Source organism: Macaca nemestrina, chromosome 1 (genome assembly GCF_043159975.1).
Source record: "Macaca nemestrina isolate mMacNem1 chromosome 1, mMacNem.hap1, whole genome shotgun sequence".
Taxonomy (NCBI): Eukaryota; Metazoa; Chordata; class Mammalia; order Primates; family Cercopithecidae; genus Macaca; species Macaca nemestrina.
The window spans coordinates 168,885,698-168,903,124 of record NC_092125.1 but is presented as its reverse complement, the minus strand read 5'-3'; the positions used below and the strand labels follow the sequence as shown (position 1 = coordinate 168,903,124).

At 40.5% G+C, this 17,427-nt stretch overlaps 1 protein-coding gene across 3 annotated transcripts in view; it reads left to right on the top strand.

Moving 5' to 3' along the window:
• The first annotated feature begins 11,080 nt into the window (after positions 1–11,080).
• Positions 11,081–17,427, top strand: part of LOC105498460 (ribonucleoprotein, PTB binding 2) — an 89,248-nt gene continuing 82,901 nt past the window's right edge. The window contains exon 1 of one of the 3 annotated variants that reach the window (XR_011620092.1): positions 11,081–11,580. Coding sequence is in view for 2 of the 3 variants with exons in the window: in XM_011770607.3 (XP_011768909.1) it covers positions 11,326–11,580 (255 nt within the window). In the remaining variant the exon portion in view is untranslated. The remainder of the gene's footprint in view (positions 11,581–17,427) is intronic. The other 2 variants (XM_011770607.3, XM_011770608.3) reach the window with 2 other exon arrangements.

Sequence of the window (17,427 nt, the reverse complement as noted above, 5' to 3'; positions counted from 1 at the left end):
CAGGTCCCTTTGGGGTGGGACTGGGGAAATCACTGCAGTTTATACTTATGGTATTGCACAGTGCTTCTTTAGAAACAGCCACATCTCGATCACTGCCTTCTGGGTCTGAAAATCGTCTCATGATACAGGAAGGGAATGGTGAATTATGATTTTTTATTGGCACAACTACCTTTGTCCTGCTGCCTTCTCTGTTCTTGCCTATTTCTGATGATAGATGTTAAACGGCAATCTCTTTGGCTACCTTTCTATTTTTCCCCTGGAGACACCAGATTCTGTAAGTCATTTCCACAACTTCTTGTGTGTCATGTCCCTTGACAGCTATTCCAATATTGCTGGCAGTTATAATCATGGCAGCTATCTGACTTCTGGCAGTTAAGCATTGTTTCCTGACCTCTGCCTTCTTCGGGTACTATCGTCTCTATTGCTATTAATGAACCCAACTCTGTGACAGCTTCAGCTGTGACCCACAAGGAGAGCCACCACTAAACTTCTTACTGATGTTGATGCCCCTCTCACCAGTGCATTCCTGATGGCCTTGGAGAATAATGTGTTATCTGAGCCGTGCTGCGGAACATAATGTGGAATGCTGTGGCTTTCTGGTCTTGCATTATGAATTCACTTCCAGCAACCTTTATATTTTTCTTCCTCTACCATTTGCCATGGCAACTCCAGTATTTCCAGTTCACCCAAAATAGGCCATCACTGCCTCTAGGCTTCTGGGGAGCTACTATACAGTGAGTTTGCCCCATCTTGGGGGTAGAGATGGGGTTTTCCTTGCAATGATGTTAAACTCCTTGACCCAAGAAAGCACTCCAAGTTAAACAACCTCTCTGTCTCTCATACTTTGCCTTTTACTGTTTCATTATGTCTCAGTTTCTCATCCCTCTGCAGGAATCCATAGAACTTTGAGATAATCAGCCGATAGCACCATTCTTGTAGACATCATTCTCCCTATATCTCCCAAGTGCCTAAATGTTTACATTAGCAAATCTGTTCCCCTCCACCAGGATGCATTCCCAAGCAGTATTCATTTCTCACATTCCACTTGGGATCAGATCCTCCCTGCCAGCCAGACACGAGTGAGCAGTCCCCAACTCTAATTTTACTGCCTGCTTTCTCAGGCCTTTTTTTGCCAAGTGTGTCAGTTGACAGCCTCTGAGTAGCAGACACCAAGCCAAAATAATATGTGAAAACAATTTTGGTGAAAACATCTGTGAAAGATAAAAGGGAGAGGAGCAGGAGTAGGTGGGGAGAGATTTCAAACCACAAAGCAGGTGTGACACTTGTGAAAGAAAAGAGGGACGGAGAAAAAATGGGGTAGGAAGAGCTCTAGGCTGCAGTGCAGCTCTGAAAAGTCTTGACCGGGTGATTGGGAAGGCTTCTCGCAAAGGCCGTCCATTAGAAGAAGCTTCTGTCAGGCAGAAATGGCCCAGCAATAGTACTCCACTGTACTCAGGCATTGCCTGGGAGCAGTGTTGGGGAGAGGGGAGAGAGGCCTGAGTACGAATGCTGCAGATCTATAGGTATAGCCACTAGCTGGAGGCTGCTGGCCAACTACACTCAGACAGCGTGTTCTCTAGAAGGGAGATCTGAAAGGTACACCTACACAATCAAGTTTAAGTGGCAGGAGCAGTAAGAAATCAAACCAAGGCCAGGAAGCCAGGTGGAAAATGGAACGGGAGCCTGCAAAGAGGCTCCCATTGTAGATAATAAGCAAAAGCATGTGCAAATTCTACCTTTATTTACATATGCATGGCTGTAGTGGATGGGTTTAGTGTACGGGTGTATGGACTGGTTTAATGTTACAAGCGTGAATGAGTTCGTGTGAGTACATGGACAGCCACGAGAAATGTGCATTGATAAGGAAGGTGACCAAAAAAAAAAAAAACTATAAAAAGCAGACACAAGAATAAAGAAGGTATAGCTTTATGGAGCCATTTAATATAAGAAGAAATCAACCTATAATCCTCAATATACCCAGAGGGTAATCACTCTATTACTGGAATCATCACGAAAGGGCAATTCAAGTTGAATGTCATCTATTTTAGGAGGTAAATATGTATACCTTAATAAATGTTATTTTAAAAGAGTTTCAGCAAAATGATTTTTAATGTCACATACTTAAATGGTAAGTCCCTCCATCCTATACAAAATTTTTATAATTTAAAAAGACTTATTTCCCTGCTGGATAACTGGGTTATACTTTATTACCTTTCAAACATTCATGCTGCCTGCTCCATGGCTTTTTCTGTAATTTTATAGCTACCGTTCTGCCAGTTTTATAAATTACCTTTCTGATAGAAAGTATACTACTCTCTTAGACTTCCACAATTCAGAAAGGAAGTGCCAAAAGAATCTAAGCTTAATGTCCAAGAGTACAACTCTTTTTGTGTCATTTCATACAATTCAAGGTCCAAGGGAAATGTTTGTGGTTTGCATATTTATAATTTTTATATCTTCCAAAACTATACAAAAAAAAAAATACAAATTTGTATTAGAGTAAGGGCTTAAAATATTTTTAAGGTATGTTTGGATTATGACAAACAAAAAGTCTATGAGTGACACTCTGTGGCTAAATTTAAACTAAGAAAAGTCATTTGTATTAAGTAACGTCATTTAGTTGTAAGTACTCACAGGCACTGTGTTTTACTGCATAAAGTTAGATATGAGGCCATGACTGCAGTTAAATTTTGAATAGCAGAAATTTCATTCCTCTGTTTTCATCAGCACCACTATTGATTCATCTTCCTCATCATTGTTACTATTACTATATACTTGTGTATAAGTAATAATATTTATACTACTACTGCTATCATCATGTCTACACTTTCACATTCCCCTTGGTGGCTCTAAATCTGAATGCGGTAAGAAAAGCAGAGAATGTGGGGACAGGCCTGGGTTTGAGTTCTAAATTTGCCTCTTACTGGCTGTACGGCTTTAGGCAGTTTTCCTAACTTCATTATGTCAGGAGACTTATTTATAATGTAGGGATAATAATATGCACCCCAAACAGTGCTTGTGAGAGTTAAATATATGTAAATCACCTAAGAAGACAACAAATTTTAATTTCCTGCTAAAATCTTCCCACTATCGGAGGATGATTCCTTCTGCTTCTGGAGAAAATTAGAAGGTTTAAAGTTTATTGAACTTTTTAAAAAATATATCACTCTCCCCTATTCTCTCTCCTTCAATAAACACGCCTGTTTATGGAAGTTGCTCCCATTCAAAGGCACCAGGAGCTTCCTAACGGCCAAATCCAGTGATCGTCATGCGCCGCTTAATGATGTTTCAGTCAACAATGAACCACATGTAGGATGGTGGTCCCATAAGATTGTAATGGAGCTAAAAAATTCCTACCACCTAGTGATGTCTCAGCCGTCCTACAGTCATAATACAACGTATTACGCATGTGTTTGTGGTGATGCTGGTGTAAATAAACATACTCCTCAAGAAGGGCCCCAGGCAGGTCCTTCAGGAGGTATTCCAGAAGAAGACATTGCTGTCATAGGAGATGACAGCTCCATGCCTGTTATTGCCCTGAAAATCTTCCAATGGGACAAGAAGTGGAGGCGGAAGACAGCAATATTGATAATCCTGCTCCTGAGGAGGCCTAGGCTGTTGTGTGTGTTTGTGTTTTAAAAACCACTTAAAAAGTAGAATAAAGAAATACATTTGAAATAGAAAAAAAGCTTACAGAATAAGGATATAAAGAAATATTTTTTGTGCAGCTGTACAATGTGTTTGCTTTAAGCTAAGTGTGCTACAAAAGATTAAAAAGGTTACAAAATTTTTTAAGTTTATAAAGTAAAATAGAGTAAGCTAAGTTTATTATCAAAGAAAGAAAATTTAAAAAAAAAATAAATTTAGTGTAGCCTAAGTATACAGTAGTTATAAAGCCTACAGTGTACAATCATGTCCTAGGTCTTCACATTCACTTACCTCCCATCACTCACTCACCCAGAGCTTCCAGTCTTGCAAGCTCTATTCATGGCAAGTTCCATACACAGGTATGCCATGTTCTTATCCTTTATATATTTGCTGTATTTTTTCCATGTTTAGATATATTTAGATACACAAATACCATTGTGTTATAATCGCTTACAGTATTCAGTAGGGTAACATGCTGTACAAGTTTGTAGCCTAGGAGCAATAAGCTATGCCATATATCCTAGGTGTGGAGTAGGCTACACCATCTAGGTTTGTGTATGTACATTCTGTGATGTTTGCACAGCAGTGAAATTGCCTGATGATGCATTTCTCAGACCATATCTCCCTTGTGAAGAGATGCACAATTGTATCTCCTTTATAGTCCTCATTCTATTTGTCCTCTCTGCTGCATGAATGTATTAACACTCTCCTTGAAACCTTTTGCTTCCTTGGCTTCTCTGAAGTCACTCTTTCTTTGTTCATTTCCTTTTTTCCCCTTAATTTGGGGTTTTTTAAATAGTGGGTATGACACGGATTGCAAGGTAAGTAGCAGAAAGCAGTGAATGGTAAGTTGGTTCTGCTTGTGATCCAAGAAGGAAGTCAAAGACATTCAAGGTCAATACTGTGAAGACACAGAAACCAAGGAGGTGACGTGCCAGAAGCTATCATGGGAAGCTGGGGCCAAGGATTAGGAGCTGAACACCAATAAGGTACGAGGCGACAGGAATACAGAGAATAATACCTAATGTAATCCAACTAGTTTTGCCTGACATCTTTTTCATTTTTACCTGGCTCTCATTTTGTGGGCTGGGCACATAAACAGTACAAGCAGAATCTTAACAAAAGTGCCAAATACTTTCTACTTCCTTTCCTTTCTTAAGTTGGTCCCTATAGTCCTATTTCTTGGACTTCTCTATCAATCTACAGACTTAGCTTGGATGATCTCATCCAGCCTCATTTTTTAACTACCATGTTCTCCTACAGTTTCTAAACTGTCTTCTGGGTCTGGCCTTTTTTTTTTTTTTTTTTTTTTTTGAGACAGGATCTCACTCTATCACCTAGGCTGGAGCACAATGGTGTGGTCATGGCTCACTGCAGCCTCAACCTCCCAGGTTCAAGCAATCCTCCTGCCTCAGCCGCCTGAGTAGCTGGGACTATACGTGTGGGTCACCATGCTAATCTTTTGGGTCTTTTTAATCTATATGTCCTGCAATATTTGAAGCTCAGATGTCTAAATCAAGTTTGGTAACATGACTTCCTAAATTGCTACCTCTTTCAGTTGCAGCATCCACACCCATGCAATCTCTTATATGAGAAAGCATAATATAGCATTTTATTTGCTGACATCCGATAGGTCACCAAGAGTTTTATTTTTTTTAATTTTTGTACAGATAGAGTCTCCCTTTGTTGCCTAGGCTGGTCTCAAACACCTGGCCTCAAACGATCCTCCCACCTCGGCATTCCAAAGTGCTGGGATTAACAGGCATGAGCCACTGGGCCTGGCCTAAGATTTTCAAAAATACTTATTTATTATAATTATTAATATTTCAACATGACCGACTTTTGTCTAGCCCTTTTGCTAAGCACTCTGCTATCCCTTTATAGATAGTACCTCATCTCGGCTGGGAGCAGTGGCTCACACCTGCAATCCTAGCACTTTGGGAGACTGAGGCAGGCAGATGGCTTGAGCTCAGGAGTTTGAGGCCAGCCTGGGTAACATGGTGAAACCCTAACTCTAAAAAAAATCAGTACATGCTTGTAATCCCAGCTACTTAGGGAGCTGAAGTGGAGGATAGCTTGAGCCCAGGAGGTCAAGGATGCAGTGAGCTGTGATAGTGCTACTGCACTCCAGCCTGGGTGTCAAAGTGAGACTGTGTCTCAAAAATAGATAGATAGATAGATAGATAGATAGATAGATAGATAGATAGATAGATAGATAGATGATAGATAGAATCTCATCTAATCTTCATAACACCCTTTAATGATAGCCTTATAGGTTTTGTTATCATCTCTGTTTTAGAGAGAGAGTCTAAGGCTCAGCACATTTAAAACAGTCTTTCATGCTTTAAATATTAGGTTGGTGCACAAGTAATTGTGGTTTTTGCCATTACTAATGGCAAAAACCACAATTACTTGTGCACCAACCTAATTGTTGTTCCAGTTACACAAAATTGAATTCAGGTAGTTTGACTCTAGATCCTGCTCTCTCGTCACTATATTCTGATGCTTCTTTGCTCTATGTGTTTTTCTCAGAAAAGTCTCACAGATCCAGCTCCTTCTCTGGCTACAGTTACACAAGGTTACACACCTGGGCTCCAAAAGCAGATGGATTTGCATTGGAACCCTGGGGCCCCTGCCTGCTGTGTGACGTCGAACAAGGCTCCTGACCTTCCTGACCTTCTCTGCCTTTGATTCCTCATTGGTAAATAGGTACATATTAGCAACATCACAGGTTGGTTGTGAAATTACATCACAGGTTTTAAATGAAATAATACAAAGAAAAAGGGAATGAATAAAAGCTTAGCTAACCTACGTAAAGCTCTATATACTTAATTGCTGTTATTATTATTATTCTATGCCAGTATAAGCCCTTAAATATTTCTACTGTGTTTCAAAAGATTTCTAACTGGTCTCCCTAACATAAGAACCAATAAATTCATTGTCTTGATTGTCAGAATTACATTTTAAAATGCCAAATCTGATCATGTCACTTCCCTGCCACAAAGCCTCTAATGTTCTAATTCTCTATTTGACTGCCTTTTATGCCATACTGAAGTATTGACTTAAAATGGAATCAACTTCTTTAAACTGGAATGACATCTTCTACCTTTCTCGTTTATTTCCTGCTGCTCTCCCAAAAGAACTATAGTCTTCATAAACGCCAAACTTATTCTTCCACAGACCTACCAGTCCCTTTGAGGCCTTTGGGCCTCTTTCTGTTTCCTGTTTCAGTACTTGCCCCATTTCATCTAGAAAACTCCTACTTGTCCTTAAGACCTAGCTCCTCATAATGGCTTCCTCTAAGTCAAAATTGAACGCCTCTCTGTGCTACAAAGAGTACTTTATTCACAGCGCTTATGACACGGAATTTACAATTACAGAATTGCAATTACTTTCCTCAGGGAAAAGTCCATTCCTGAATAAAAATCAATCAAATCCGGTGTGTTGTTGTACAGTGTCTGGTACATTATAGACATTCAACAAATACTGCTAAATGAATAATGTGTACTGTTTATAGTTTACAAGGTCTTTTCACATACTTAACTTATTTTCATCATATTATCATAACATATAAGCATAAGAGTTTGGATACAAGAAGCTGTTGTTATTACTATTATTATTAAACTGAGACTTAGTAAACATTTCTAGCGTTTTCCCCAATTGCAGAACTTTAAAAACACACAAAAATTACCACCAATATTTTAAAAAATAAAGGCTAAAGCTAGCATAGGGCTCATATTTTAAGAACACGGTCATTATATAGATCATGATAATTACCTGCGGGTATCGGTAAATATATTGCTGCTTGATAATTGTACTCCACTTCAAGTTCAGATTAGAGTGTTCCTTTAGTATGCCATGGAAGCAGCTATTTAAAGAGTCAGGCTAAGCCTGGAATGCGAGGAACTCTTTGGAATTACAGTGGCATTCCAAAGTCTTTGCAGTTTCCATCCATTTCTTTTCTGTGGCAATAACAATTAATTCAGTTTTAAATTATTTTTAACCAGTAGATTCTGCCATTTCCCCTAATTCCTTGAAAACAGTTGAGCAAATGTAAAACATACTTGATTTGAAATCCAGGGCAGTGTTTATCAAAATGTGAGTAAGGACTCATTAGTGATATGCAAAATCAACTGTGTAATTCAAGCAATTTAAAAACGGAATAGAATAGAAAAGAATAGGAAATACTAGAATGTGCTACATGATGTAGGGGTGTGATGTTTTGTGAAATCTTCATTTCGATTGTGTGTGTGTGTTTACTGAATTGTGACATAAAATATATTTCCCACTGTGGCATATATTTCCCACTAGATTGGGTCAAAAAAGTTTGAAAGCCACTACCCTATACAATATAGCAATATTGCACAAGGAGTGGGATCAATTCCAAGTAGTCACTTAATAAAATTGGTTTAATAACTTGATAACATTGTAATCATGTCCCCATTGGGGCCAAAGCTGCAATTATATTATCATAACCCCCAAAACATAATCAACACCTGATTCATTCACCAGACTTAACCTCAAATAACATTTAATTATTTCCAAAAATTAAACCCATCTCTAAGAGGTGACTATTTGCTACCACAGAAACTATGCAGAATAATTTGCCATAGATTATAAAGTCAATTCCAAAAAAAGTACTTTGGGGCTGAATGCGGTGGCTCACGCCTGTAATCCCAGCACTTGAGGAGGCTGAGGCAGGCAGATCATGAGGTCAGGAGATCGAGACCATCCTGGCTAACACGGTGAAACCTCGACTTTACAAAAAATACAAAAAATTAGCTGGGCATGGTGGCACATGCCTGTAGTTCCAGCTACTCGGGAGCCTAAGGCAGGAGAATTGCTTGAACCCAGGAGGCGGAGGTTGCAGTGAGTCAAGACCACGCCACTGCACTCCAGCCTGGGCGACAGAGCAAGACTCCGTCTGAGGGAAAAAAAAAAGCACTTTGGAAAACATGTGGAGCAAAAGCAATCACTAAAGTTAGATTCAGACCACTATCCGTTTGCATGTTTATTATATTTAATTATAATCATTGCATAATTTTTTCTCAGTGAGACTTAGCCCCTATTGTACAGGAGCATTATTTTACTATTTCTGTCTTCTTAGTGCCTTTATATATGTGTTATCCACCACACAAGGGACATTTAATAAATATCAAGGAGGTGGTATTCATTTGGAATATATACGTTGTGAAACATAATGAATGACACAAGGTCACAGCCTATGCTAAGGCTATTCACGCTTCTTTAAAGAGTGTACTTTTCAAAGTCTGTCAGCTCTACAAGGTAGGGCTTTATGGGAGTTTAAAATGTATACCTTTTAAAATCAAAGGAATACAATTTAAAAGCAAAATGATACATTCCTTTGATATTAGAATATCATGGATGCAAGCAGAGAAATAAGTGCTATCATACAATGCTTGTGATAGGTAAAACTGAGGTAGTTTGGAAATACATACTAAAAATCTTTAAATATGTTTACTCTTTGATGCAGAAATTTTGCTTCTAGTTCTTCATTCTATGGAAAAGTAATGATCTTCAATTATGCATAGAGGGTTAAACTGAGTGCTGTTTACTATAGATAAACATGTCTAATACTAGGAAATAAGTGAATTATTTAATTCAATAGAATAATATGCAGTCATAAAAACCATGGTATTCAAATATATTGGCATATAAAGGGATTTAGGAGACATACTGTAAAAACCAGAAAACAGAGCTGTAAACTACAGAATATCTTTCAAAAACATTTTTACGTAGTAATAGTTACATAATGAAATTAACATTTTAAAAGTGAATAGTTTAGTGACTATTTAGTACGTTCACATTATTGGGCTACTGCCACCTCTGTCTAGTTCCAAAACTAGATTTTCATCATTCCATAAGGATGTTTGCGCCCATTACCTTCTCTTCCAGCCCTTGGTAAATACCAATCTGTGTTCCACTCTATGAATCTACCCATTCTGATATTTTATATGCATGGTATCATACAATATATGACCTTTTGTCTCTGGCTTCTTTCATTTAATGCTTTGGAGTTTCGTCCACCTTGTAGGGGTCCTTAATTCCTTTTCATGGCTAAAAATATTTCATTGCATATATATATCCCACATTTTGCTTCTCTGTTCATCAATAAATGGACGTTTGGGTTGTTTCTACCCTTTGGTTATCAGGAATAGTAGTGGTATAAAAGGGTGTACTGCAGAATATCATTTTAATGATACAAGTATTAGCAGCCATTATTTTTGCGTGGACGGATTACAGGTGAATTATTTTATGCTATTTAGAACATTGGGCTTTGGAATTAATCAGAACAGATTCCATTTCCTCACGTGTAAAGTGAGGAAAACAAAACCTACGTAACTGAATGATCATGAAGAGTAAATAAATACGTATATGTAAAGCATTTAGAAATGTGTGGTTGGGGGGAGCACATGGTAAGGACTGAATGTGTAGTATTTAAAAAAAAAACTTTAAAACATCTTGTTTTTTTTTTTTTAATTAGCGTTAAAGTCTTTTTTTTTTTTTTTTTTTTTTTTTTTTTTTTTTTTTTGCTAATGTACTTGTATGCTACACAATTAAGATGCATGGTTCCCTTCGCTGATGGTCATTTGGCCTAGTGCCAAAAGCTGCTGGATTGTTTGATCTGATGACATCCGTTTGACTAAGTATAGTTCTACACTGTAACTCTCCCTCCAAGTTTCAATTAAAATAATGTTCCAAGCAGCGTATTCTCCAGCCCCTCTGCCACAGCTCCTTTTCCATTCTAGTTTTTGTTTCAGCATCACTTTCTATGTTGCAGACGCCAACTACCCAGGTTTTACATTTTAGGAACTGCATGACAGGGACAGAGGGACAGGTGAAGGGCACAGGCTCTCTCATACACTGCTAGCAAAATACATTACGATCAGGTTTAACCAAACACATAAAATTTCTCCCACAATGTCCCTCTTTTTACTCCCCAGAAAATCTCATTGTAAACTCAAACTTTGCCAAATATGCTCATCTTGAACTCAGCAGAAGGGTTTTCCGTCGGGAGCCAGCCGGGCTGCGGGAGGCGCCCTCCTGCCACCCCTCCAGCCCCACCCCTGGTGTGGGAAGCCGGAGTTCGCGCCCTCAGTCCCCGCAATCCCTGGGCCGCCCCAGCGCGGGAGTTTCGAGGGGAGCCGGGGGAGAGCTGCGGCGTCACGTGGGGGGCCACCCGGGGACAGACGCCTGGGGCTGAGTCGCCCGGCGAAGCCACCGCAAAGGGGCCGCAACCCCCAGAGCTCGACCCTAGGCGTTCACGAAGGCCTCACGGAGAGGGGGAGCCCGCCCGCCCGTCCGCGCCCGCACAGGTGTTCGGGTGGCTGCGCCCGGCCCCGCCGGCGGACCCGCGAGAGGCGGGCGGGGGCGCGCCTGTACGCCGGGGCCGGGGGCCGGCGGGGGAGGTTCCCGCGAGGTGGTTCTCGGGCTCCTCCTCGGCGCCTCAGGTTTCCTCTCTCCGCCAGCCGGCTGCTGGCTGCGGCGCCGCCTCTCTTTACTCCCTCCTCCCTCCTCCCGCCGCCCCTCTTCCCCGCGGTTGGGCCCACTCTGCGGCCTCTGCCCGCCTCGCCCTCGCCCGGGCCTCCTCCCGCTTTCTCTCTCCGCTTCCCCTGGAGCCTCCGAGGAGTCCAAAGCCGCGGGGCTCCCGGGAAGATGGCGGCGGCGGCGGGAGACGGCGGCGGGGAGGGGGGCGCGGGCCTGGGCAGCGCGGCGGGGCCGGGGCCGGGGCCGGGGCCCGGACTGCGCGGGCAGGGCCCCTCAGCCGAAGCGCACGAGGGCGCCCCGGACCCGGCGCCCGCCGCGCTCCCCCCTGAGGAGGTCGCCGCACGGCTGCAGCGGATGCGGCGGGAGCTGAGCAACCGCAGGAAAATCCTGGTGAAAAACCTGCCCCAGGACAGTAACTGCCAGGTACGGGGACGGTGCTGGGGGCGACGCGTCCCGGGGGGCGGCGGGGCGGCGCTCCGTGTCCAGGCTGGGATAAGGGGCGCCTCAGAGCGGTCCTGGGGAGTGGTCGGCTCCCTCGGTTTGACGGAACTCTTGGGGTTTCTAGCCTGCAGACGCCCTGCCAGGGAGGGGGGCAGATTGGGAAACTGAGGCTCTGAGAGGCGAAGCGGCTTCTCCAAGGTCACGGGAATCAGGGGCTGCTGCCTCCAAGTTCGGCCCGCTCTTTCCTTCTCCTACGGCCCGTAGAGGAGTAGGAGGAGGAGAGTGGAGGTGAGTTGTGGAGCACACATTTTACTGGGGGTGGGTAGTGGGGGCGGAAGCTTCGGGACCACTTTGACAGGAGCGGGGGCTCCCGCGTAGAGTCCCCGGGGCTCGGAAGTGCCATAGGGGGGCAGGGGCACGAGAGAGCTGGGAGTGAGTTTCGCTGCTGTTGCAGCAGCACTTGACCAAGTTTCTATGAAACAACTCAGTCTCCTCAGTTTGCTAAGGCCCCAGAATAGAGTTATTGCTGCGCTCCTTGGAGCCTTGAAGCCGCCTCCTGCTATGCCAAGTACAGTACTGGAGGATTTGTTCCTCAGTAACTTGGATGAGATTTAAAGATAGCGACTCTGTGTCTTTAATCCAGATTAACTGTTGCTTTTAAGATTAGAAACTCTGCATCTATTTAACTTTTTTTTTCTTTCCTGATTTCAAAAGCTGCATGCGCATTATAGGAAAGCTAGGAAAGACAGAGAAGCACAAAGGGGAAACACAGAAATTACCCATATTTCTGATACCTAAAGATAACCATTGTTATCCTGGGATGTTGTCCTTTTCTCTTTTCCTATGCATATATATTTTTATTTTACCAAAAACATGAAATCATTTCTTTGATTCTTCAGGATTTCTTTGCTGTCTGGATGTTCACACATGTTTCACATATAACCTGAATTTATATATTGCACTGTGTGTGGTGGGCTATCCTGGTAGTTGCGGATTTGGGCTAACTTGTGTAGTTCCTCCTGTAACCGGATGCATGAAATTGCAAGAGGGCTGGCTATTGACAATTGCATGGCAGTTCTTCCATGTGACTTATAAAATAATGAGACTAATGCCCCATTACTATGTAATGAGACCTTACTTAGCCCTTCACAATAAATATGAACATATAACCTTATAACCCGTAGGCATGAGGGGGTATTTTGTTTCAAAATGCAATGTCTGTCAATATTGTTTATCTCATCTGTCTTTCAACTCTTTCCATTCCGCCATGGTCCACTTCCCATCTGTCAGGTAACGTTTTGTGATACTACCTGTTAAGGACACCTGCAGTGGACTGATTTCTTGGAAGCAGCCTCCCCTGCCTATACAAATAGAGGACTGCAAGGGAGCTCAGGAAGGAGGAGGCTTGGAAGAAGCAGATGGCATTTTTTAAAAAAACAAATTTAAAAAATAGCAGCTCTTTGTATAGACAGTCTAGGAGAAGAGAAATAGAGAAGTATCTCAGTGTCTTTGTAGAATGTCAGCTGTTTTGGTTATCACAATTCCTTGCATTAATTCTAAAAATATTTAGACCCCAAATTCAAGACGTTCTGTCTATTCTTGCTTTGCTGTTGGTATCTTTCTCATTTCCCTTCGCAATAGACATGAAAAATATACCAAAGGGTCTAATAAAAGGAACAGTTTTAATTAGTGATAGAGGCTTTCTGATAATTACACTGGGATTTGTATTTTTCAGATTTCATCTACTTTTTCTTAAACTAATATTTTCATGAATATGTTCTGCATGATTTTTTTTTAGTATTTTGTGTTTTAACAATTTCCCTTAATTATAATGTCTGCTTTTTCTTATGACTGTGTTTTACTGTCAACTTACTAATGAAAGTTTAACTTTATTTTATTTTGTGTCTTTTTGCCAGTAAGGCCTACATAAAATCACCTGTGCTAAAACTACGTATTTACCCTTATGAAATCATTAATAGGGTTTTTGTTCAATCATTAAGTAATCAGATATTTTTGAAATACTAAGTTCTTGTTCTTTTCCAGAAGAGTCTGTGTTTATTCATTCATTTCTTTCTTTTTTTCTTTTTTCTGAGACGTAGTCTCACTCTGTCACCCAGGCTGGAGTGCAGTGGTGTGACCTCAGCTCACTGCAACCTCTGCCTCCCAGGTTCAAGTGATTCTCCCTGCCTCAGCCTCCCAAGTAGCTGGGATTACGTAAGCCTGCCACCGTGCCTGGCTAATTTTTATATTTTTTAGTAGAGATGTGGTTTCGCCATGTTGGCCAGGCTGGTCTTGAACTCCTGACCTCAGGTGATCCGCCCGCCTCGGCCTCCCAAAGTGCTGAGATTACAGGTGTGAGCCACTGCGCCTGGCCTCATTTCTTTATTTTAGAATATCACTTTAAGGATCAAAGACATTCATAACTCTAGTTCTCAAACTGTATTTATGTTTCTAGAAAATACTGATTAATAACTTACTAGTAGAAACCCAATAATTTCTTCTTACCCTTTGAAATATATGGGTGTTTTCTTTATTAAACGTAGTTTTCATAAATCTCAAATTTTGTTTTATTTTTTGTATAGCAGATTTATAATAATAGCATCCCACAACTTTATAGTTCCTATAATTAAAAGGCACACTGAAAGTATTATTTTTAACTGGAAGCTTTTAGAGGTATGTTTATCAAATACCTTATAGAAGTACTGGCTCTAAAAAAACTGAACACCTTTATATTAAGTTCTCAAAAGCTTTCTCACTGAGTAATTACTGTGCATTCAGTCAAGCCCTGTCTGGTCTGCCTAAGCTTTCTGGAATCTTCTTGGCCCTCTTTGTTTTCACAGCCTCAGCTCTGGTTCAAGTCCTTTTCATCTCTTGTTCACTGTTACAACTTTTCAGTTTGTCACATACCTTCATTACTGTCCTGTTTCTTACATTTTAGCTCCTTCTGCATGCTGCTTCCCTTGAGGGATACTCCCGAAGCACAAATCTGATCATGTCACTCTCCTGCTCATAAAAAAACTTCTCCTCAAATTGTCCTTAACAGTAAAGAACAGTGAATCTGAATTAGACTGTTGCAAGACTGAAATTGCTTTGAAGTTTTGTATTCTGTCTGAAAATTTTATATTAATTTTATGTTCTATTAGTAACATTGAATTTAACATAAAAACAGCATTTAACTCCCAAATTTTTTTCATAAACTTGACATGGAAAATGTACTATATTTGACTTTTGTTTTTCCGTATTTCTGTATTACCGTGGAGTACTCAGATCTCAGTTTGAAAAGCATGAAACGATAGGACAGCAGTTTAAGATTTTTAGGCTTTTTGTGACTTGGCCCCTGCCTACATTTCCAGTCTCATTCCTTTTTAGTTTTTATTTATTTTTTTTGAGACAGAGACTTGCTCTGCCACCTGGACTGGAGTGCAGTGGAATGATCACTGCTCACTGCAGCCTTGACCTTCCAGGCTGAAGTGATTCTCCCACCTCAGCCTCTCAAGTAGCTGGACTACAGGCATATGCCACCATGCCTGGCTAATTTTTTAAAAATTTTTTGTGGAGACATGGTCTCTCTATGTTGCCTAGGCTGGTCTTGACCTCTTGGACTCAAGTGATCTTCCTGTGTTTGCCTCCCAAAGTGCTGGGACCACAGGTATGAGCCACTGCACCCAGCTATCAGTCTCGTTTCTGATTAGTCCCGCATTGGATTCTGTTCGTTTCTGATTAGTCTTGCATTGCATTTTTTGTTTGTTTGTTTGTTTGTTTTTTTAGATAGATTCTCGCTCTGTCACCCAGGCTGCAGTGCAGTGGTGTGATCTCGGCTCACTGCAACCTCCGCCTCCTGTATTCAAGCAATTCTTCTGCCTTAGCCTCCAAAGTAGCTGGGATTACAGGTGTGTGCACCACGTGTGGCTAATTTTTGTACTTTTAGTAGAGATGGGGTTTCACCATGTTGGCCAGGCTGATCTCGAATGCCTGATCTCAGGTGATCCGCCTGCCTCGGCCTCCCAAAGTGCTGGGATTACAGGCGTGAGCCACCACGCCCAGCCACTCCTGCGTTGGATTCTGTTCCACCTTTATCAAACTACCTAGATCCCCAAGTACCTCATGCCACTGTGATTTGAATATTTATACTTATGTCTTTGTTAGTGTTTTGGAGTGTATTTATAGTGAGTAATTTATACTGAATAATATAATTATTTTTAATGAATCATTTATAGTCAATAGTGATATTGCAAACACTGGTTCCTATTCATAGCCATTGTATATGTGTGTGTCTGGTCTTTTGCAACTGAATTTAGAATTTTGATTAGTTAAGGTAATGTTTTAATATTTTTTCTAATATATGTGTTATTGTATTTCTGTAAATTGTATTATGGTTAACCTGGTTCTGTTTCAATATCGTTGTCATTGGGATTTCAAAATGGAGAAAACAGGGGCATTTGCTTCTTAGACTGTTTGTGTTCCCTTAGGTTTTTTTTCTTACAGGTCTTATGTGTGTGCATGTGTTTTGTTTTTGTCATATTGTTTACCCTAAAATCTGGAAGAGATTCTGTTGTGTAATTAGAAGACGATGTGAAGTGCTTAGGGCCAACATTCAGGATCAGTAATAGAGGAAGCAAAACATTCTATTGTCTCACTTTGGATATTATAAACTTACATTTCAAAGTACTCTAATATGATAGTTAATTTGAGAAGCTTGATGGTGAATTCACAGAGATCCATTTGAAATCATAATATTACCAAATAAGCACTTTTTAGAATCACAAACCACCAAATGTAAGAAACTCTAGTTAATCTTTTTTCGTAATTAATTTTTTTTCTGCTCTTTCTTTTTCTTTTCTTTTCTTTTCTTTTTTTTTTTTTTAACGAGACAGAGCAACATCACTCTGTCTCTGAGGATGGAGTGCAGTGGTGCGATCCTAGCTCACTGCCGCCTTAACTCCTGGGCTCAAGTGATCCTCCCATCTCAGCCATCTGAGATGTTGGGACCATAGGCATGCACCACTGTATCCAGCTAATGTTTTTTAATTTTTTGTAGAGACACAGTCTCTCTATGTTGCCCAGGCTGGTCATAATCTTATTTTTAAAAACTAAGTATTCCTGTTGGTTTTTTACATCAGTATAAGAACAATAGAATTATCTTACATATTTTATGTCCTTAACTGTGGGATTTAAAAATGTACTTTGTTTTCTCTAACAATATATTCGGTAATTATTACCTCTTTTAAAAATAGGGCTATTAGTCTCTACTTTTTTCCTGACAATATTGGGGTGTTTTCGTTTTGAAATTATTCTTTCTTTAAAATAAAAATGCCATTGCTTACCTCCAAAAGTTACTTTTCTTAGTGTATACTATGCAAAAATTATCTATTATATTTTCTTTTCTAATGTAATTAAACATAATTGAATTATGGGTTCTACTTCTTTTTCATGTGTTTTGTTATCCTATTCTCAATGTAACAAGAACACTGAAAGCTGTTAGGGAAATGTACTTCTAGATTTCTGGGACACCACTGCCTCCTTGAGTTTCTAGTTTTGGAAGAAATTCTTGAAAAGTGTTTCAGAAATGCTGTTCTCTGCTATGAAAACACATTCAAGAAGAGGAGGAATACTTTGTGGTTAGCATCAAAATGCTGTGTTAACAGCCATTCCAAAGAAATCTCATGTCATCTATAGGTCATTTCCCAGTTAATGACTGGGTTATGCTTAGAAATTCTTTTTTGAACTTGTGACATATTTTCACATAGAATATGGTAGATAGTATTTAGTTTTCAGGTTAGCATGTTAGCCTCTATTTAAGTTATGATTGTTTATTTAAGTTATGATTGT